The sequence below is a fragment of the Podarcis liolepis genome (genome assembly GCF_965112155.1).
Source record: "Podarcis liolepis genome assembly, chromosome: 2".
NCBI lineage: Eukaryota > Metazoa > Chordata > Lepidosauria > Squamata > Lacertidae > Podarcis > Podarcis liolepis.
The window spans coordinates 32,796,957-32,820,881 of record NC_139555.1 but is presented as its reverse complement, the minus strand read 5'-3'; the positions used below and the strand labels follow the sequence as shown (position 1 = coordinate 32,820,881).

Sequence of the window (23,925 nt, the reverse complement as noted above, 5' to 3'; positions counted from 1 at the left end):
ACTGAAAGCAGGAGGGATGAGGCATTGGTGAGGTCCGCATGGTGCAGATGCACTGGTGGAACCAATCTGGTGTTCCCACCGTATTATTCACACTGTGCCAACCTCACAACCACTTTGTCCCTCCCCATCTCTGTCCTGGTATGCAGAAGCTATGAGGGCAGCTGGAGGCCAGGTGGGTGCCATTGCCCCAGCCCTCCATCCACTACTGAACAGAGGTCTTTTAACTGGCATTTTATTTCGGGGGGGGGAATAAGGTGGCCCAGGTACAAAAGAGGACAGGGGTGTGTGTGGCTCCTGCAGCTTCAGTGGTTGTGGAGAAGAGGGAATTTCAGTGGGTGTGACTTCCCCTCCTGAGCAAGGGCTTAGGTCTGGGGGCCACGGGAAACGTAAGGATAAAAGATGGGCATGGGAAAAGATTTTGAAGTGGGGCTGGGGTGGTGTTGATCAGAAGTGTCAAGTAGAGCAACCAGGAAGATTAAATGGGAAACGGGGTGGGGTGGAGAAAGACATGCCCCTGAAGCTGAGGAACAGAGAAGCAGCTGAAGCTTTTGCTCAGAATTTGTTCTCAAGTTCATGGAGGATAAGGCTTTCCATGGCTACTAGCCATGATGGCTATGTTGGGTCTCCACTGTTGAAAGCAGTGCTGCTGGATAGTACAAGTTGGGAGATCGCTGTTTCACTGAGGGCCTGACTTCCTGTAGGCATTTTAATGGCCACTGTAAGAACAGGATGCTGGTCTAGACGGGCCTCTTCTTGTGTTATGTGTAGACCAGCATGGCTCTTATGTGCAGAAGGATAGTCTTTGAATTCAAGTGTGAGAAAACTGAATACATTTTGGATTAAAAGTGACCAACAGGATAGAAGAGAGCTGGACCATGAATCATGGGCTTACAAAGGATTTCAGTAGTCCTCTACCTTGGTATTGGGAGTGGGGGACAGTGTAAAAACCCCTAAAGGGAGTCAGGGCTCATATACTAACTTCTCCATGGAACAGACTTCTTGCCTAGAAACCAAAATAGATATTACTTGAGCTTCAGTCGTCTCTACCAATTATTCTTTGCCTTCCAGAGATGTGGATTTTCTAACCGCCTCAAGCCAGTTCTCTTGCTGTCCCAGATCCAGCCAGCCTGTCACCGCAGTGGGGGAGGGAGGGAGCACTGCCTCTAGACAATGTGCAATCCCTTTCTGAGAATTCTCTCTGTGGTCTGCAGAGATTACACTCTAAAATTGCTGCATGCTTCACGCGAAGGAGTCTAATATTCCAAACCTTTTCTGACTGCTATTAATATTTTATCTGCAGCCCTTAAAGCAGGACCTTATCCAGTCCTCCAGCAGCTCGTCTGCATGGCATGCTTGCTGACCTTGTAGAGACCCATCTTTTGTGCAGTACTCCAAAGAAGGCAGGGAATGTTTTCCTGGTGAAGAAACTTGTGTGGTCACAGCAGGAACCTGCAAGATTTGATTAATTACAGAGGCCAGTCTGGAAAAGTGGCTATTAACTGATTCCCGAGTCATTCTCCACACATCACGATCTATCATGTTTTGAGTTTTGAACAGCATTCTTATCTTAGAGGCCTCGTCTTCTTCCTCAGCATAATCAGAGATTGCAGAGATTAGTCTGAAGTGTGATGTCTTTAATTATTATCATTGCAAAGTCTCTTTTCCACTGGCTACTTCTGTGATCATTTGTAAATGTGATCCAGAGAGGATCCTTAGCCACCCCTGGGGAACCTATGGACTTTGGCTAAGCTATAGGGATGTCAGGTTAGGCTTGGATTTCCCACAGGTACCCTTTGGGGAAATGTGGAGCACAATGACTGGAGGTTTTTATGAAAAATGAATTAGATAAGGACTGTAATGCAGTGGTATGTAATAGCTAAATGCTAACAAATTTTGGTTGCTGTGGAGTTTCCCAATAACAACATGGCCATTAAGGTGTACCTTGCATAAGTAATAGCTTTTGGTACTATCCTGTTTCCGAATATTCAGGGTTCAGCATTTCACACTGGGGAGGTAGAGACCACCAAGAGGGATATGTATAATTCTCCTGAAGGTCACAGACAACTTTAGGCAGCTATATCAGCCTTCCCCTACCTGGTGCCTTCCTAATGTTTTGAAGTTCAGCTCCCATCATCTCTTACCATGCTGGCTACCGTGGAAGAGAGAGTTAGAATCCAAAACATCTGGAGGGTACCAGGTTTGAGGAAGACTGAATTAGAAAAAGGACGAAGTTTGTTTCTGTCTTCATTGCTAATTGAGGTTCAGCTGTGTACATTGCTGGAAATGAGGAGGTCGGCCTCATGTGCTCAAAGGTAACTCAAGTGTGGACCCTGGGTTGATACTGCTTGAAACTTGCATTGTTTTTATTTGTTTCATTTCATATTACAGTGGTACCTCAGGTTAAGTACTTAATTCATTCTGGAGGTCCGTTCTTATCCTGAAACTGTTCTTAACCTGAAGCACCACTTTAGCTAATGGGACCTCCCGCTGCTGTCGCCGTGCGATTTCTGTTCTCATCCTGAAGCAAAATTCTTAACCCGAGGTACTATTTCTGGGTTATCGGAGTCTGTAACCTGAAGCGTATGTAACCCGAGATACCACTGTACTATAATTTCCCATAAATTAGCAGAGATGATAGATAGATAGATTAGATAGATAGATAGATAGATAGATAGATAGATAGATAGATATAGATATTAATGAAAGCACAAAAAACTGTTTCTGTTCTCACTGCATTGACTCTCCTGAACTACACCTTAAATGTAGAGAAAGGAAGAAAATTCACAGGACTTGGGTCAAAAGAAAAAGGATACTCACACATCTTTCAGATTCCCTTCACACATGTGGATTAGGAAACCCAGCTCTGCACGAACAGCAGTCATAGAGGAAACTGAGGTGGACAGCTGTGGTAATGTGGCAGATAGGAGGGTGGGATCTAGATTTTCCTCCCCTTGCAAGAACTGCTTTGCATGCCTACCTCCAGAAAGCTGGTGCTCAGCTTGTTTGTTAAGCAAGGATGGTACCAAGACTCTCAGCAATGCATTTAATATGTCCTGAACTTTACATGGGATGCACAACAGCCCCACACAACACACACTATTTCTGGTGCCTTCCACTTTCTGTCAGGCACTTCCATGTATTCTGGAATTCTTAGTACAAGTAAAAAGATGTCACTGCTCATTCTAGGAATATAGAGAAAGATGTGAGATTGCACTGCGGGAAAATGATTTGCAGTGCATATCCCACCTCAATGTATAAGAGAGCCAGCAGCTGTCCATGGTACTAACACAGATAAAAGTGCATAAGAAAAAGCAAAGGGGCGTTCATGAAATTAAATGTTATCCTGTACATATTTGGACTTGTTTCTTCTTTGATAGCAAACATTGTGGGTATTTCGGCATGAAAGCAAGAATCCTTTTAGCAGCTCCCAGGTATGTAAATATGCACAGCTTGGCAAATGAGATTAAAATATTGCATCTCTCTCTCTCTCTCTTTTTAAATAGGAACGAATTTTCCTCACACTCTCCAACTATATTTTCACAGCAATCTTCCTGGCTGAAATGACCATCAAGGTAAATTACCCTTTGGCCTTTTGGCCTCATCCTGAACCCTCATGAAACACATCTTTCCTACCTACTGAACTCATTTCATCAGTATAAGCTCTATGCCAGTACTCACATGTCCTGTGAAAACGGGCTTCCCTACTGGGACATCCCAGCATGCACATGCAAAACCTCTGAGAGTGTTTGGAGCTCATATGCACTCATTGAGTTCTAAACAATTAAGCTACATGTTTGTAGCAGCTAATAGAGCAAGAATAGAAACCAGATGGTGCTGGACTACAGTTTCCATCATCCCTTTTCCTTGGCCATGCTTGCCTGGCCTGATGAGAATTGGAATCCAACAACATGGGGAGCCACAAGTTCCCCATCCCTGTTAACCGAGGTTGGCTAGTGGAGTGTGTTCTCCCATCTGTTGACTTTATGAACCACAGAACTGAGACCCTGTGCAGCAGCTTGCCATGTAACCTAAATGAAGACCAAGCACATTCCACAAGGGCTCATTTTCGACATCTCAGTTTGTATATGCTCTTTTAAGAGATTTACCATTCAGACCTGCTTGCCTCTGAAAAGGCCAGAGTTTTAAATGCTCGGCTGAAACTTTCTAACTTGCTGGGAATTGGTGGGGATGTCACCCTTTCCCACCAGTGTGTAGGAATAAATGCTTCCAACAAAGCTAGCGTGTGTGAAATTAGCAACCTCTCAAATGATTCATTTTAGTTGTTGTGGTGACCTTGTTGCACCTGAAAACTGTTTGAAAGCCTTGTGGCTCAGGATAGCATATGGTCAGCAGCTTCCAACCATTTATATCTGCAGTCAGCTGTAAGAAAATATTAATCGTGTGTGCCATTCTTTTATGTAATTTCTATACATTATTGCAGACACTTTTGCGCAATTAGGTTTTAACTGCATTAAAAATACATCAGCTGTTAAAGGCACAATCTGGGATGTTTCTGCATAGTTATTTTTTACGAACCTTACATTATAACACTTTGCAGGATTGGCTTAGTTGTGTTTCTATAACTGGGAAGCCAATGCATTTGCAGTCTCATATCTGTAAATAATGCATTCAACATATTGACTCAAGTCGTCTTCTTTTGTTGCAATTTTGACATCTTGACAGGTGGTGGCGTTAGGCTTGTGCTTTGGTGAGAAGGCATACTTGAGAAGTAGTTGGAATGTGCTGGACGGGGTGTTGGTTCTCATCTCAGTGGCTGACATCCTGGTTTCGATGGTTTCTGATAGCGGCACAAAAATTCTTGGAATGCTAAGAGTCTTGAGGCTACTGCGAACTCTCAGACCATTAAGGTAAGGAAACTACAGAGGGTTATGTAGGATGGTCAAATGTTGTTGGGCTGGGTGTCGGGAAATGATGAATCCAGTGTGTCATGGAAAGAAATAAGGGTGCTCTTGAAGAAATAAGGAGTGGAAGGACACCTATACTGGGGGAACATACCATTAAATGTTTGCAGATGAAATCTGTACTTGAGAGAGCGCCACAGGCCTCAGCAGAGATGCTAGAGGCACAGCACACTGCTTCAGGATGCTATGTTCAGTGACCTTTGGCAAAAGCAGTCTGTTGCTCATGCTAAATAATAAATTGAATTTGTATGAAAAGAAACTGTCTCACAGTGGATACACATGACCAAATATCTGGGCTTTTTTGTTTAATTGATAGTCCTTTCCTTATGTTGTCAACTGCCCTGTGATCGTTGTAAATAATTGTGACAGTTTTACTGTAAACAAAATAATTTCAGACAAGTCTCCAGTTAATAATAATAATAATCTTTAGCATACACCTGAAAGAGTAGTTTGTTGGATAATGCCTTAGATCAGATGGTAGTGAATGCCACACTGTGGTGGATGCAAGGCTAAAAGTAGGAGCTCTTAGGGTCCTCTACCATCAAATGTAGTAGCCAAGCAGGGTTGTAAAGGAAGAAGTGGTCTCTCAAATAGCTGGGTCCCAAGTTGTTTAGGCAGTGTAAACAAGTAACAACACCGTGAACCTGCCTGCTGGTATACAAACAGCCAGTGCAGCTGCTTCAACAAAAGTGTAATATGGTGTCTTGGGTTTTTCCTTCTGCCGAAATAATGTTTTTTGGGGGCAGATGAGTGATGAGTGATCAAGACTGCTGTTACAACTAGCATGCTTCTCCCTGGAGAGACCAGGGATGATTAGGTGCTTGTTTACTGAGGTCTGTTGACAACCTGCATTATAGCACTCTGAAAAGACGCCGTTTAAAAGAAGAGAGAAGGAATTCCAAGTGTTGTTTGTAGATAACTTTCCGAGGTGCTGTGGCATTAACTACTCATTTAGATTTATTTATTTTTTTAATGCTACCCTTCCACAAAGTGTTCTGTACAGTTTATAAAAGTTATGAATCGGTTAAATAAAGACACAAGAAAATAACATCAGGGTATGTATTAACAGGGACATGGGGGCGCTGTGGGTTAAACTACAGAGCCTAGGACTTGCCAATCAGAAGGTCAGTGGTTCGAATCCCCGCGACGGGGGGGGAGCTCCCGTTGCTCGGTCCCTGCTCCTGCCAACCTAGCAGTTGAAAAGCACGTCAAAGTGCAAGTAGATAAATAGGTATTGCTCCGGCGGGAAGGTAAACAGTGTTTCCATGCGCTGCTCTGGTTCGCCAGAAGCGGCTTAGTCATGCTGGCCACATGACCCGGAAGCTGTACGCCGGCTCCCTCGGCCAATAAAGCGAGATGAGCGCCACAACCCCAGAGTCTGCCACGACTGGACCTAATGGTCAGGGGTCCCTTTACCTTTACCTTTACCTTTATGTATTAACAACAATATCAGTGCAGCCAATACAAGATCATAGGGAACTTCCTACTGAATCTATTCGTCCATCATGCTCAGTGTTGTCTACACAGACCGATAGAAGCTCTTCAGGGTTTTAGGCAGGGGGCCTCACCCAGCCCTACCTAGAGATGCTGGGAATTGAGCATGGGACATTCTAAATACAAAGAAGATGCTCTACTGTTGAGCTACAGCCAATCATTAGGGGGGGGGGAATAATTATTGTGAAATACCTAAGATGCATATAACTAAAAAAAAGTAAAAATTTTTTGCAAAATTAAAATAACTTTACCTGGTGCTGGAAAGACCACAGTGTAGGTATCAGGCAAAAGGCCCGCTCCTTAGTAACCACACATTTCATTTAGTGGAGGCATCTAGAGTACAACCTCTAATGAAGATCTTAAGGCATATGCAGAAAAAGGTGAACCTTCCAGTAGCATGGCCCCAAGCTATTTAGGAGATTAAAGAATAATATTAGCACCTTGAATTCGGCACAGAAATATATTGAAGCCATTGCAGATGTTAAAGTCCTGATGTGATAGTTAATATTCTCACTGCCCTATATTGGAACAGCTGGCTTTCCAGACTGTTTCCACAGTTAGCCCCATGTATAACACATTGTAGTAATCCACAGGCCCTTGTAAATCTGGATTACTTGCAACTAATTTTTTTTTCCTGGCTGCTATTGCCAGGATCAAATACAAGAGAAACCAACATTTAAAATGTATTCAGAATAATTGGGGGGGAGGGGGTTGAATACTATTCTGTCCTGGCTTTGGCTTCCAAAATAGATGTATGAATTATTCACTCTTCATAACACTACGCTACAAGTCATTTTTTGTGGCTCTTTTCTATCATATTAACACTTCTCTGAGTGTTGAAGGCAAATCTGAATTTCCCTCACTTTGTGACAAGTGCTCTGATCGGACTAGTAGGCTTAAAGCTGGCAAACGTGTTCCAGCAGATATGAGACTGACAGGTGTTTAGGATGGAGCTGTCTGCATGGTGCAAGTTTAGCAGAAAGAATCGAGACTGCTGAGGCTAGCAGAACTGGGAAATACTCCAGGGATTAGATGGGGAGGTATGTTTTGGAAGGGGGAGTAACACATGCCCTGACTTCAATTTTCTTCATTTGTCATGCACTTGACACTAGCTTAAAACCATTCTCACTACAGCCTCAGGTAGCTGAAATGGATGGGTTCTCTGCACGGAGAGCTAGATCACATTCCTGATCTACAAGAATGCAGCATCCCCATTCCCAAATATTAGTGCTACCTCTAGTCAGCCTCAGCTCCTGCCCCCCGCCCACCCACAACCTCTTGGATACCACTGAGCTTCTGTTCCTGCCTACCACCTCCGTGGTCTCTGATCCACCACACTATTAATTTAGAGCCAAAAAGCCCTGCTGATTTTACCATTAAGGGTCCCTGGAGCCCTTAAGCAAAAACATGTTGCCCTCTTTCAGTGATTAGGGATTAGTTGTATTCTGTAAAAGTCTTTACATTTTTGTTTCCTGAAGACATGAGAACTGCATTAGCATTGAAGCTGAGGAGGAAACGACAGAGAGGTTTTTAAGCCAAAGCTGTGCACGTTTTTGCACCAAGTAATCCAAATGTGGTTTTGGTGCCCGGAATAAATAGTGCAACTTACATAATGCATATTGCAACATTTGGATGTGATTGTTTTTCATTATATAGTCTACTTCAAGGAATTTGCAGGGGGCCCCCTTCCCACGCCAATGAAAAATGTAGAAGAACGTAGATCTGGTGGGGAAATGGTGAAGCAGACTAGAGAATAGAGCCAAGGGAATGACAGAAGAATCCCTGTCCAGCCTTTCATCAAAACATGCCTGCGCACATCCAAATCTTCCCCCACCCTAGCATCAAGTGTAACTGTACTCTTCGCTACCAAAAGGAAACAGCTTAGACAAACACGCCTCCCTTTTTATCCAAAGAGGCGCCACTTCATACATGCACTCTGTGATGTGGTGTCCGCAACGGATGCAAACCATATGGGCACTTCTCCACATGGTATGTCGTTTGTGTGAAGCGCTGCCCTTGTGATTCAAGCCAGTTTTAACCGCGCCAGCAAAGCCTTGGAGGTTGTGCAAGCTTTGTTGGCCAGGAACTATGTGTCCAAGGCTTTACACAAGGTTTGCCATGTGGCAGGGCACACATGGCTCGCATCCTTGGTGGCCATCACACCACGGCCACACGCACATCCATATTAACCTCTACCTGGACTAGGCTTGTAGAAAGCAATCCATTCGCTGTATGTGTATGTATGTGGTATGTTTATTTGCTGGAGGAGTTATATAAAGATCATCCGTCTGCTTCCTTTTTTTAAAAAAATGAAGAGAATACAACATTCTATTATTAACAAAAAGCAAAAGCAGTCGTCTGTGTAAATTCTTGTTCTAATTGCTCAGGGAAAATAATGGAGATTGGAAAGTGATATTTCTATTATTGTACACGGGGATTTAGTGAGAGGCAGTGGCGAGCAATAAAATCTGTGTTGTAGTTTCCTGCTTCCAGCGTTTAGGGACATACCTGCTTTAAATAGTTCACTAGAACACTACAGATCACGCCTAGTGTTAAGCATAACTAATTTTATTAGCAGGAGTACTCTGGTGATTGAAGACTGACTTATGATTGGCTCCAGCTAAAAATGAGTAGGCATATCAGAGGTGAGTGTGACAAATAGGGTTTTTTTAATATAAAAAAGATGAGAAGAGGAGGAAGGAGACATTGTGCAGATGTCTCAGAGGGAGACATGAAATGAAGACCCTCAACAGGAGCTACTCTAATAAGACCTGGAAGCAAAGGGCTGGCAAAGGAGAGTGCAGCCGTCAACCACTGGGACAGTAAGGGGAGGACAAAGGAAAATGGGAAGAGCACAGCCTGGAGGGCCTTGTAAGGTAAAATACCTGAAGGAAAAGGGAGAGAACCCTAGTGAAGGATTAAGGACAATTGCTGCAACATTGTCTGGGTCAGGGCTGCTTTTATATATGGAGTACCAATTAGTTGTGGACTTAGCTGATTTAGGCAGGAATGGGAAACCTTTGGTTCTCTGGATGTTGTTCAACTCCCATGAGTCCTAGCCAACATAGCAAGTGGTCAGGGATGATAGGAGTTGGAGTCCTACAACATATGGATGTCCACCATTTCCCCATCCTTGAGCTAAGGATAGAATGGGGGGGGGGGGAGACTTCCAGTCCCAGCTCTAAGCTAGTGTTCAAGTGTGATGCTGCCCATTACTCCAAAGATAGTGACTCTTGTCCAGGTAGGGTGGCACTCCCACTATAGGAGGAATGCATGGGTTGCGCCTAGATCCTGCTTTGTCACTGGAGGCACAGTTGACCACAGTCGCATTGAATGCCTTCTACCAGATGCAGCTGGCATGCCAACTCCGATCCTTTCTGGATAGAGATAGCTGAGCCTCAGTCATCCATGTTTTGGTAACCTCCAGGTTAGACTTCGGTAATGTGTTATATGTGGGGCTGCCTTTGAAAAGAGTTTGGAAAGTACCATTAGTTCAAAATACAGCTGCTAGATTGCTAACTAGAACCAGATGCAATGGTCACAAAATGCCAGTGCTTCGTTAATTGCACTGGATCCTTGTCTTGTTCTGAGTTCAGTTCAGTTCTTAACTCCTAAAGCCCTTAATGGCTTAGGTCCAAGTTGCATGATGAATCTTATTCTTCTTTATCAGTCAAGGTCATTTTCAAAGGCCATCACTTTTGGATGGCCCTGCCATCACAGATTCAGTGGGAGGTGACAAGGAAAAGGGTCTGCTTGGTGGTGGTGCCCTGGTTGTAGAATTCTCTCTTCAGGGAAAAAAACAAAAACTTGCCTGGTACCTACTGGCATCATTTTTATTCTCCCAGGCATTTTAACTGGGTTTTATTTCAAGTGTTTGGTATTTATACTGTTCTGTAACCTGCTCTTTTAGCTTCTGTTCTTGTTTTTATTGTATACCTGTTATTCTTTTCTATGGTATTATTTTATTTCTGTTTTGATTATAATCTGCTCCTGGGAAGTTTCTTTGAACTGCATGGTATAAAGTAACTAAAATAAATGGGCAGGAATGCTAGTTTATTGCTGATCTTGAAAGTGGAGCTGCCTACATGGATGGGAGCTGCCTGTGCAGAGCACACTAAGCTGAGGACTAGGATGGTTGCTTTGGAGGATAAAGGGCAGGCTATGTCTGCAGGAAAGCTTTCCCCACTCACAGTGAACACTTTTGGAATGCACTCAAAATATGGGAAGCAGCCTTGGGAGAAAATGAAGGAAAGCACAATATGATATTCTAATTGTTTCATGTCCAGGTGGTTTTCATGCATTGGGTGGACTGTGCAAGGGTGGCAAGTGGGTCTTCTTGGATGCACTTAATGAGACCAAAGAAAAATGTTCACTAAAACTTCCAGCAAGGCTTCAGAGCCATGCTTTTACAACATTCACTCTACACTTGTTTTAGTGTACACCCACAAAGGACAGTTTATGTTCGTTTACAAATGCAGTGTCCACTAAATAGTAAAACAGAGTACTTGTATTAACTACTGTTCACTCTGTATGTCCACATCCATTCTTAAGACTTTACTCCCAGCTTGTTAAGCATGGCAAGCTGCTTTGGTCAATTTTTTTTAGGGGGACATTGCTTAAGGACTTGGTAGCTAACATAAGGCAAGCAAGCTTCTTCTTAATTCTCTTGGTAAAGTTCTGCCCTTGGTAAGACTTGTCCTTGGTAAGGCAGTGCAGTAATTCTAGCTGCTTTGTTTTCCTGCTTGCATCTGTCTCACGTATCGATTGCTTGCTCACTCTCTCCAATTGCAGCAGTATACTCTAATTCGCAGTTATGGAATTTTGTGCCGTATTCAGGAGTGGTGCTGCATCACTGAAGGTCACTGATTAGTGTGGTAGTTGTACAAAGTCCCAATCAAGGCTTCCTGAGTGAGTTTCAACTCAGGGAAGTTGGAATGTATATGACAGAATGGAGGTAGGAAAGTCAAGAGCAAAAGCATTCTAAGCAACGGTGTTATGAACAAACAAAACAAAACCTAACACAGGGAATTGCTGTTATCATTGGATATAGAATTTAAAGCTACTTATAAAAGACAACTATTTTCTTAAAGCTTTTGTACCTCTTTCTTCAGCAAAAAAGAGGGGGTTCTATAAGAATTAGAAGTCATCCACATGGAGAATGATAAGCTGACTTTTAGTTGCTCTGTACAGATGTGGAAGGTGAAGCCTGTGGAGATATGTTATTCCACCATGCTCTTTGGAGAGTGAAGGGCTGGGATAGCATATACTCCATGTGGTGAAGAAGATCTCAGGTATATGGCAGTCCTACAGACCAATGGGCCAAGGCCTGATTTGGTATTAATGCACTTTTATGCTCCAGAGAAATTTGTGGGGATGACACTTATTCCAGGAATTTGATTTGATTATTCTGGGGTGCTCTCCATTTATAAATTCCACACTCTATGGCTCAGTGCCTAACAGGGCTTACTGATGGTCTCTTACCCAAGGCCCCTGAAAATCATAAAGCCAACTGTGCATTTATAATGGTGCTGTCACTTTTTCAGGGACAGTGTCATGCTACGAATCTGCAAGAAATGAAATGGATCCATTAAAATTGGGGCGGGGAATCTCTGGTGCACAATCCAAGCATGGCCTGCCAGGCCACCCCATGCAGCTGGTTGGTCTCTCCTGCAGCCCCACTCCTTCCAAAGCCCATTTCTCCTTCTTGGCTGCTTGTGTGAAACAGAGGACAGGGACAAGCTGGTGGTGCAGAAACAGACCATAACACGCACAGCAAAGGAAACGCAAGAGATGTGTATGAGAGGAGGGAGTGTGGGGATAAATGGATGTGAGTAAATGAGTGTGTGTGTGTGTGTGTGTTGGTGTAGAGATGTGTGAAGTGGGAGGATTGTGTAGATTAATTGGTGTGTGTAGTCTTGGCCCCATCCCCTTCTGGATTTGGCCCTGTCTATTGCTGGCTCAAAAAAGAGAAAAGTTCCCCACTGAATCAATTTAAGGATACCTTTCTGGTGGAACCAGCAGAAATATAAGTAAATATCTTTGCTTTTTACCTTGAGAATGTGAATGATAACAGTGTATTCAGAAAAAAATACAAACTGCTGAAGCTTTGCCGAAGAGCAGAATACATAGAGATTTTCTCCAAATGGGTAGCAATGTTCAGAAATCCCAGTCAGGAAATAAGGCCACAAGTGACAGTGAGTTAGATTAAAACCATACATTCAAACTTCTTGCAGAAGTGAACCATTGTCCAAGGGCCTACATTTGAAGAATGATGTCGGGTTATACTGTGCCAGACTCTGTTTACAGGAGCTTAGATTGTTACCCGTGAGGTCAAACGGGATACAGTTTAATTTCTCAGCCAAGGAGCATGGGGTTTCCAGGGAAGCGCTACTGAGGCTACTGCTGTATTTTTAAAAATTGAGCAAAATTAAAGACATGTTGACAGGATACATCACAGGCAACTGAATTCAGCATACACACAAATAAATATTTTATTTATTTTTATTAGATTTATATACCTCCCTTCATCACAAGATCTCAGGGCAATAGCTCAATTGTCTGAAACCAGAATCTGTAAGCCAATGCCCTTAATTGGCATCATTATACCATAGACTTTTCCTCATCTTTTGCAGAAACTGGAGTTTTGGTCAACTGTTCTGGTCATCAGGGGCCATAAGGGGAAGAATGTATGTTGCAGTCACAGCTCTTGATAACTTATGGCCTTTCTCCATTACAGTGCATTTAAATAGTCAAGCTAAAGGCATCTTGAAAGCTTTCTCACCTCACAGAGCCCCACTCACCTCACAGAGTGTTTGTTGTGGGGGAGGAAGGGAAAGGAGAATGTTATCCGCTTTGAGACTCCTTAAAGGGAGTGAAAGGCGGGATATCATCCAATCGGGGTGTGGATATCAAATCCAAACTCTTCTTCTTCTCTTCTTCTTTCTCTCAAAAATTATCCCATGAGTACTCTGAGAATCCTAAGCTGTCAGTTGCTTCAGAATACCCATCTCATTCATTGTTATATATATTTTTTTTAAATCATTGTGGTAGCAAAGATGCATCCCCATATTCAGTGATAACCCAAATTCAGCCAAAGCTCTTTCTTTACATCTAGCTTCACATTTCTATGGCTGTTTGGAAGACTGGTTGTGTGCCCAGCCACAGAGTCCACTCTCCTGGTGTGCCTAACTGCTGAGTGGGAAAATGAATGGATACAACAACCACCTGGGATTTAAACGGCCACAACTTTATTGATTTCAGGTGTAGGAAGCTTTGGCATAGGCATTGGGCGTGTATCCCTCTCAGCCCCGCACCCCCTTGCTCGGGAACTGAGGCAAGACAGGGTCTATTCGGGGGTGGATCCATTGCAAAACGCAGGTTTACGCAAATGGCCCCCAAACGCTGTGGGAAGCTCTATGGCCCGCTAGCCCTACACACTTTGCTCTTTGGACAGAGACTTCCCTCTAGACCCGTCTAACGGGGTACACCACCCCAGGGAACAGGGGGTGGATGAGTCACCACTTCACCACACCCCAATTGGATGAAAGACTATAGGATTCCGCCCAAGGCCTAAACTGCCAAAGTTGTGCTATGGGAAAAATGAAACCTGCTGAGCAGGGGAAATTGCTTCCCAGCGCTGAATACAGCAACCGCCAAAAGATTACAGCAAAGCTCAGCTAGCTGAAAAGAAATGGTTAGAGCAGTAATCAACTATTAATGAAGGGAAGGGAAGGGAAGGGTGGGCGATGATCATGGCCAACTGGATGCTGTGCTGAGTGGTCAGCCAGGCTAAGTAGATGGCCATCCCTCCCCGGGCCGCTGCGGATTGGCTCATTAGGTGGGAACCTGTGAGCTTCTGCAGTGGCCAGAGGGGACAGGGAAACAATCTAAAATGGTGCTGCATGTCGAGGGGAGAAAGGAGGTGCCGCATTGGGCCACAACCGCCACTCACCTGCAAGATGGTAAGCGGCCATTACAATCGTATAAAGCACAGGGTTTATTACAGCAGTGTGGAAGAAAGCATGGCAAAAATACATACAGTGGTGCCTCGCAAGACGAAATTAATCCGTTCCGCGAGTCTCTTCGTCTTGCGGTTTTTTCGTCTTGCAAAGCACGGCTATTAGCGGCTTAGCGGCTATTAACGGCTTGGCGGCTATTAACGGCTTAGCGGCTTTAAGAAAAAGGAAACAAACTCGCAAGAACTCGCAAGACATTTCGTCTTGCGAAGCAAGCCCATAGGGAAATTCGTCTTGCGGAACGACTCAAAAAACGCAAAACCCTTTCGTCTAGCGAGTTTTTCGTCTTGCGAGGCATTCGTCTTGCGGGGCACCACTGTAGATGTTTTAAGGTGAAATGCCACAAATTGGTCATTGTAAAATGAACAATACTATTCAGATGTCCCATTTATGCTGCTGTGTTTACATCTCTATGGGATAAGTGCATTGTGTAAAAGCACAAAAATCCTGTAATTCACACAAGTGCTCTCCCAAATGCACATTTTCAGTTCCATTTTACCTTTTCAGATTGGAGTCACTTTATTTCTTTGAAGTTCCTGTATTTGAGCTAGTTGCTACTTCAACTTGCCTTTTCCCCACTCCCTTTGAATGAAGAAAGATATGTTGTTAGGATGCTATTAACATGCTAGTTTTGTCTTTCAGGGTCATTAGCCGGGCACAAGGGCTGAAGCTGGTGGTGGAAACCCTGATGTCATCCCTAAAACCCATTGGAAACATTGTTGTCATCTGCTGTGCTTTCTTCATCATTTTTGGCATCTTGGGAGTCCAGGTAGGCTTTGCACAGGATTCACTGAAAGTAGAATAGACTAGATGGTCCATGTGATCAAATTCACTGCATGGAATAGGAGACTTTCCTATACACAGACTCTCACAACCATATATGCCTCTGGAAAGGTGCAAGATTCAACAGGTGCTTATAGAACAAATAATAAGTCCATATGTTTCATAGCTGCTTCACAAATTACTTTTTTCTAGAAATGCAGTCAAAATACTTGATTTTAGCTGCAAAACCGTTTTGTATCTCTTTTGTAGGAAATGTACACTTTTTGTGCATTCCGCTGTGAGTTTCATTAAGCCAAAGTGTGTTTTCAGCATCACGGTAGCACATTTGGAGGGAGGGGGCTGGTAGCCTATAATGGACGGTTGTTACCCTTTTCAGAGCCTGAGGGCTTGCATTCCCTTCTGCGCAACCTTCCAGGGGCCCACATGCCAATGGGCAGAGACAAAGTGTGCAGAACAATACATGTGAATTTTGCCTCTTGTCTAGTCTGTGTCCTCCATCCAGCCAAGAGGCAGAGTCAGAGTCCAAGGGTTCATTCTAGACAGGCAGAAACACTCCATGATGAGACTGGTGACGGGGGGTGCATGGGTTGGGGGGAACCCCAAGGTCCAAACAGAGCCCACATTTGGTCCCTGGGCCTGAGGTTCTGTTTCCCTTGCCTGTAAGCTCCCTGTTGCATGTACATGCGTGGTAAGCTCTCCAAGATACATTTAGCAGCTTTAATGTAGTATTGCAAGTGATTTGTTTCTTAATCAATTGCACATTTTATAATGGCTTAGTAATATCCAGTGGTCCCATTTGTTCTCTTCATATTTTCTTTATAGAGCTATGCCTTGATGTATAGGTTGGAATTTGTATTATATCACTATAACTATAAAACGTCTCATTATTTTTTTGGAAGTCATCCTGAGCATTTACCTAAAGTTTTATCTCTTCACTCTCCCACTTTCCAGATACCGAAATCTGATTTAGTAATCTTGTTTTGATCTCTTCCCTAATGTGCTGGTTTCAATGCCCCATATTTGCTTCCTGCAGTTCCCAATATTTGCTTCAACTGCTGTAGAGTAGGCACTAGTAACTAACCTGTCATGGAGACAGAGGTGATGAAATATAATAATGGAAAGTACAGGGTGTAGCTTGATCCCCTAGTCCCTAAGCCTTTCAGAAAATGCTGTGTTGGGGGAAATCATCAACCTTTGGTATGCATCCAGTGTTGTGCTTTTCAACACTTCTACCCCCCAAGTATAGTACTCTTAGGTTAAAAAAAAAAAGATTAAATGTCACCACCTATGAAATATATGGGTTTGCATTGATCTCTATTGTTTGGCTTGCTCAAACAGAGCCCTAAACACTTGGCATCTCTTTTCGAGTTCAAATAAAGAGGTGATGTTTAAAGAGTCCAGTGGGAAACGAACCTTGCCATAGGGAAGCAAAGCATGATAATGCCAATAACTTTTGTCACTCAATAAAATAGTGCAAATGTCTCAACCTAGCCTGATGCAGGCTGCTGCACTGGCATCCATCATAGTAGCTGTCACGTTCTGCCGCTTCCTGTTTGCCATTGAGAAAGCGACAATATTAATCATCTGGGGTTTCGATACCTTTCACCCTGCTGGTAATTGTATCTGACACTGTTGAAGTCAATGCCTCGGGGTCACCAGATTCACAATACAGTGTGCACCACAGAATTTCGACCAGTGTAACTGCACAAGCAGGAGAAGCTGCACCTTTCAAAATTCTTCTGTCACTTTAAGAGATGTGGAACACCTGTCCCTTATTAAATCTGGCAGTCCTAGACAGAGTGAGTGAGATCTCACAGAAAATGTTGGACTCCTTTGGGAGGAAGGGCAGGATACAGATTTAATGAATAAATGTAATGATGGGAGGCCTTTCCTTCATTCTACTTACAGGCAGAGGTATAGAATCAACTGGGGTCTAGAAAAGGAGCTGATTTCTTTATCCATGTATATGATTTAACTAGCAAAGGTCTGTGCAAAAGTCCTCCCTCTAGTAGTCTGAATAATGTCTTTGTCTGATCAAATGCATGTGTAGACCCAAGGTGATTTCAGGAGCATGAAAGGGCATAACTGTGAAGTCAGCAGGGTAAATGGACCCTGGTACTGGATAAAAGCAAGAAAATACTGTCTTGTAACCTAAATAATAATCCAAGGTAGGAAATGTATTTCCAAGCAGCTATTCAGAAGTTGTCAGAACTGTGAGGAAATGATAGCCAGGGCCGGATTTAGCAGTAGACATACACAGACACCAGGGTTGTGCCTTGCAAAAGAAGGTACAGTTGTGGCATTCTGTTCGGTGGGGAGGCAGATTGACAGGAGACCAACTCTAGCCACCTCCATCTCCTGAAAACATGCTCAGCACAATTACATTATAGTGCTACTTGGATATTTATAGGGCCCCGACTGCTGGATGATCCCAGGTAATTATGTACAGCATGCATTGGAAAGGCGAAATTTCTTTCCAGTTAGGAGCAGCCACTCATGTGGAAGCTTCCAATTACACATGGCTCTTAATCTTCACTGGATTGGGGGCAATTGTTTATGAGCTTGTGTATACTACAGGCTTCCTGTACATTGGGGCCGAACTGCAGTGAGCCACATCTGTAGCAAAAATTAGCCTTGGGCATGACTCGTGGAAATATGGGAGAGAAATATTTATAATAAACAAATAAAAAGTGTGGGTACCACTGGCAGTTATTTGCAGCATTGTTTGCACCATCCAGGTTGTTCGGGTTGTATAGTCCCTGTCAAAGAGAGTAAGATATTCTTGCTAAAACTGGACGTGGTACAATATTTTGTGTATGGGCATAAATCATGAGTTAGTCTACCATCAACCAAGTACCCTTGAAGAAGAAGATTTGGTGGCTTGTTCCTTCCAAGTCCATCAAGCCAACTCTTAAAAATCATGCTAAATAATCAGCTTTTTCCTCTATCAGTTCCTAAAACTTTGAATGCTATTGTGGAGACATTTTCACTTGTATCCTGATGACTTCTTCCTGCAGCATGCAGTGGTCAGTGATGACCGTTAAGTAACTCTAGACCCTGGACTTCACAGTCTTATAGGGCGCTGGTCATATGTATTAATTTAGTTGTGAAGGACACAGTTGACATTTCTCTTCTCACCACGGCAATTCCATGCTTTGTAACTGCTTTTCCATTGCTAATATGTTAGAGCAAAGTCAAAGAAAAACCTGTTTGCTAGCCCTGGTAAAAGAAATACTCTGAACTTGTGCAGTTTTGCATTTTTATGGTACCATCATGGCTACAGAAATAAAATGGGGTTTGCTTTTGCTGCTTCATGCTAAACACATTTACTTGGGGGAAAGCATCGTTTCTTCTAGAAAAGGATAATATATCTTTAAGGAATGAGTAATAAAACGAACATCTGTAACCAAGTACATGCTTGACTTGCCACCTCCTAACTATAAAATATTTTGTTAAAAATAAGAAGGAAGGATGCTGTAGTGACTAGCATCAGCCCTGGTGTTCCCTGGCATGTCCATGCCAGCACAGATGCAGATGTCAGGCCTGTTTGGAGCTGGCTCCATTATCTGCTGCTCCCTGGGTGGTGATTTGGGGGCCTTTTTGTTGGTTTTTATTTAAATGTCCCAGCTTTTAATTATTCAGAAGGCAGCTCACAAATAGAAGGAAAACCAATTAAATCAATTAAAACAGCAAATAAAAATAAATAAAAACAGCAGGACCAAAGCACCATTCACTAAAAGATGGTGTTAATAAAACATTGGGGGCCTGGTGCCAGACCTCAGGGCTTAAATGGGGCAGGTAAGACCTGTCCCTGATGACCACATGCCAAGTGTCTGAAGTTGGGGGCACCCAGACAAAAGCCTCCAGACATATCTCAGTGACCGGGCATTGTAAAGTCACATTTGCTAATTATTTTGCCATCTCTTGGTTTTCACAGTTGTTCAAAGGGAAGTTTTTTGTCTGCCAAGGGGAAGACACAAGGAACATTACCAACAGGTCGGACTGTGCAGAAGCCAGCTACAAATGGGTCCGGCACAAGTATAATTTTGATAATCTCGGCCAGGTATTAATGGAATGGTAATCTGCTTCTTTGCTCCTTTATTTCCCTGATTCTAAGTGTTCTTGCCGATTTTGCAGATACCGTGGCAAATGACACATTTCCTAGATGCAAAATGTGCACTTAAAATCCCCCATTTTAGCGTCCGTAAGTCTGCACAAGTTCCTTTCTGAATTAAGACAAGGGCTCGCACCTTCTTGGACCATTACACATCAGACTACATATGTCTATCAAAAAGCCTCATATTAGAAAATTTGACACCCTGTACTCAGCACAACCTAATGCTTGCCTAAGTGATATACTCCAAATGTTTCTGGACTATAACTCATGTTATAGTCAATATGGTCAATAGTAAGCAGTTGATTCCCAACATCATATGAAGGGCGCCGCATTGGCTGCTAACATCTCCATTCATTTACAGGGTCCACTGGAAATCATCCATACTTTAGCAGCATGGCAGGAACTAATTAGAAGTGAGTGAGGGAAGCCTGTAGGGTGAAAATGGAGCTGGCTGTCTCTATTTTTTGAATTAACCCTCATTGTTGGACCAGTGTCTGACACTGATAGGTTTTCGCAGGCGGGAGATGTTCGGCATCAAAGCACATTATTTTTATCAACAAGGTAAAATAACAAGCTAAAATGCAAGTTTAAACTTGAGCAGGTAGGAGACCAGAGTAGAAGATGGGCACATGAACGGAATTGTTTTCTTCCGGCCTAAATGTAATTCTGTGTTTCCTCTTGCCTTTCTAGGCCTTAATGTCTCTGTTTGTTTTGGCCTCCAAAGATGGGTGGGTGGACATCATGTATGATGGATTGGATGCTGTGGGAGTGGATCAGCAGGTACGTGGTTCGGCATTAAGTTAATAGAAGAGATAGTTTTGTAAAAAACAAAACTGTAAGGGGTACAGCTCCTCCCCGTATCTCACAATCTTCATGGACAAAGGATGTTCCAATCTTACTTTGCACGTGTATACAGCCTTGTCCCCAGTACCCTCCTAGGTTGTAATTTTAATGGCTTTCTTCTCTGCCTTGTAGCCAGTCATGAACTATAACCCTTGGATGCTCCTCTACTTCATCTCCTTCCTGCTGATTGTTGCCTTCTTTGTCCTCAACATGTTTGTGGGAGTTGTGGTGGAGAATTTCCATAAGTGTCGTCAGCATCAGGAAGAAGAAGAAGCCAAGAGACGAGAGGAGAAGAGACTCAAGCGGCTGGAGAAAAAGAGAAGGAGTAAGGAGAAACAGATGGCTGGTCGGTAGTCTTTCCTCATCTTTCTGAGTCCTGCTTGACCTTTGACAGTCTCCCCGTAACTCCCTGCCTAGCACCTGAGGCTCAGATTCCTTTCAAAAGCATGTCCAGCTATGAAATTTGCATGAAGGATATAGTTCTGGCATAGGCTAAATAACGAGCCGCAGAAACATAGCAATGGCTGCATGATTCGCAACTACTTTATACGCTAGGTGATTTTTAAAAAAGAATAATTTTAAATGTATTTTTTTTATTGCACAAGCTTAGCATTACCCAAATAGTGTCAAATGCAAAAACCAACAGTTCCAGAACAGGCCAAGAATCTTAGGCATGTCTAGCACTGTTGCTGAGAATTGGCTTCACTATTTGGTTTATTACAGCCTTGTAATGTCACAGTGAAATCACTTTTGTCAATTTCTGAGCCAGTTTTGCATATCGATTGATGAAACTGCTTTGTGCATTCAAGGATGTAATAATAAAAAGCAGCCTGGTTTTTGAAATGCTTGAAAATATAGTGTATTTGCTTGAGAAATACAGATTTTTTTTTCTTTAAAATGATGAAGGAAATAACCAGACAGAAATTAGCCAAATTAAGTAGATCCACTGGCACACAACCTCGTTGGACCACTTAGAATATTTTTTTAAAATCCTTTTGTAACCATATTAGATGTGTCTATAAAAATCTGAGAAACTTGACATACATATTGTCTTTTTTATCTCAGTTCTGTTTGATTGAAAAACAGGAAATTACATTCAGGTCAGAGGTCACAGGTCAGAGGTACTCTCCTCCATCTTGCATGCCTTCTATTCTGCTTGGATTTTTTTCCCCAAATGCCCCTGCGTTCATTCATGGTATCACTCTTGTTACTTCCATCTTTAAGTGTTCTTATGGCTTTCCCCCAACCCATTATCCTTTCCACATTTATTTCATCCCTTTCAGATTGACACCAGTAAATCTGTAGGAATCTCTCTTTGTTGTTGTTGTTGTTTTTGTTGTTGTTTAATGGTTACTAAAAAAAAAAAAAGGTGCAATTCCCTGTATGGTTGTTTTATAGGTATAACAAGATAGGACCATGATTTGTGTTGTGTGTTGCTGTTTTTTGAGCATTAATTGTATGAAATTAATATCTAGATACTTAAGGACATTCACAACTAAGAGAATTATATTTTAACATTATTTACTTGAGGGTAAGGATTCCAGATCAGAAGATCTGAAACGAATAAATCATGATGAAACTGTGGTTTATTAATGAATTTTGTGACACTGTTCAGAAATAAGAGAGCTCCATGATGAGCTACAAGGTTGTGGTGTTCACAAGTGACCTTTCAAAGTATTTCAGAACTGACATGATTTTTTCCAAGACAATGACTATTTCGGTTTATAGCTCAAGGAACATACAATCATGTTATAGGAAGGACTGCCCATGTATTGGGGTTCATGTTCTCTTTTTAGCCAAAGTTCATGGGATTTCGTACACATGAAACATCCCATGATGCATAAAGGCACAAAGGTGAAAAGGTTTATTGCAGATACTTTGGTAGTATATCAATCATTGTCAGTGAAAAGTATGCATGCACCCGTGTTTTGCTGGTATAGCATCTGTAAATATTTTAGTGGTAATAACATGGTAAACATGGTAAACAGACAAAAAGCTTCACAGACTTTTGTGCATAAAGCAGTCTTGGCCTCCCAGCCAGCGTAGAGTTTTGTCAAATGCAGCTTCTTGCTACAACAAAGGAAGCCTTGTAAAGTAACTCTGGGAACAGGGAAGATTTAAGAATGGAATTATACACTACTTAAAGAGTTCCATTTTAAAGGAAAGCTAGCTCTAGTCATGCCTGTAACACATTTGGAAAGCAATGCAGTCCCGTGGAATCTGGCACAGAATTGTGGCCTACGTAGGATTGGCTTTGACATAGTAGGACCTTATATGGAAATATAAAATGGCATGCCTCCTCTCACCCACCCCTTCTTGTTCAAGGTGAAAGGCCCGCCCCTTGTCATCCTTTATGTTTACTTGCCTTCACACCTCTCAGTGGGCCACAGCCCTGGGGAACTTATTAACCATCTTTTGCATTATTCCTTGGTTCACTAGACTCCTGGCCTGCCCCTCTGTCTGGCACAGTGTACTTACTGTAACTTGCCTGTTCATTACTTATTTCCCATATTGTCTTGAGACACTATGGTATTCCCCCCCCCCCCACTGCCATATTTCTTAGCTTCTCTAAAACCTCTAAACAGCTTACAAAAATAAAACATTAGAATAATCAGTAAAAAACAAAAAACAGATAAGTACAGGTTTAAAAAACACTCAAAAGATAATTAAAATCAACAGTAAGCAAAAGAGATTAAAACACGCCAGTATTCTACATGTCTGGGTAGGCTTGCCTAAATAGAAAATGTGTTTTTACTGTCAGAAAGTTCTTCCTGATGTTTAGTCGGAATCTCCTTTCTTGTAACTTGAAGCCATTGGTTTGAGTCCTACCCTCCAGAGCAGGAGAAAACAAGCTTGCTCCATCTTGACCCAGAAACGCCAGCGGGTGCAGAATGCCGCAGCGAGACTCCTTACGGGGTCCTCGCTGAGAGATCACATTCATCCGGTGCTATACCAGCTGCACTGGCTCCTGGTGGAGTACAGGATCAGGTTTAAGGTGCTGGTTTTAACCTTTAAAGCCCTACACAGCCTAGGACCCTCGTACCTACGGGACCGCCTCTCCTGGTATGTCCCTTAGAGGAATTTACGATCTTCAAACAAAAACATCTTGGAGGTCCCAGTCCACAGAGAGGTTAGGCTGGCCTCAACCAGAGCCAGGGCTTTTTCGGCGGTGGCTCCTATCTGATGGAACGCTCTGCCACAAGAGATTAGGGCCCTGCGGGATTTGACATCTTTCCGCAGGGCCTGCAAGACAGAGCTGTTCCACCAATCCTTTGGCCAGGGCACAGCCTGACCCCCTCCTTTGGCAATTTTCTCAGAACTCTACCCAATGGTTGCCTTCAGTTTGATTTGAAGTATTTTATTTTTTATTTTTAATGAAATTATTTTAAAATGTTGTCTTATTTTATTGTTGTTAGCCGCCCTGAGCCCAGCTTCGGCTGGGGAGGGCGGGATATAAATAAAAAATTATTATTACTATTATTATTATCTTCCATGTGACAATAAAATTATTACAATGATTATTTAAGGCTTGGTTTCCAGACCCTTGAACGTCTTGGTTGCCCAACTCTGCACATGTCTTTCCTGATTAAGATATTATGGAGAAATAGAACTGATTGTCATCAGTATATTGATGGCAATTTGCCCCAAAACGCCTAATGGCCACTTCTAGAGCTTCATATAGATATGAGATAGCTTTGGTCATAGAATAACATAATCACCAGTGGGCCAAAAAGGAGTCTGTGTTTTAAGC

General features: G+C 42.8%; 1 protein-coding gene across 20 annotated transcripts in view; it reads left to right on the top strand.

Annotated features, from left to right (window-relative positions):
* Positions 1-23,925, top strand: part of CACNA1G (calcium voltage-gated channel subunit alpha1 G) — a 331,728-nt gene that overhangs the window by 260,337 nt on the left and 47,466 nt on the right. For 16 of the 20 annotated variants that reach the window (XM_083487104.1, XM_083487098.1, XM_083487093.1 and 13 more), the window contains 6 exons: positions 3,504-3,572; positions 4,684-4,868; positions 15,074-15,200; positions 19,152-19,277; positions 20,022-20,111; positions 20,307-20,520. In XM_083487104.1, coding sequence (XP_083343230.1) covers positions 3,504-3,572; positions 4,684-4,868; positions 15,074-15,200; positions 19,152-19,277; positions 20,022-20,111; positions 20,307-20,520 — 811 coding nt within the window. The remainder of the gene's footprint in view (positions 1-3,503; positions 3,573-4,683; positions 4,869-15,073; positions 15,201-19,151; positions 19,278-20,021; positions 20,112-20,306; positions 20,521-23,925) is intronic. The other 4 variants (XM_083487100.1, XM_083487103.1, XM_083487102.1 and 1 more) reach the window with 1 other exon arrangement.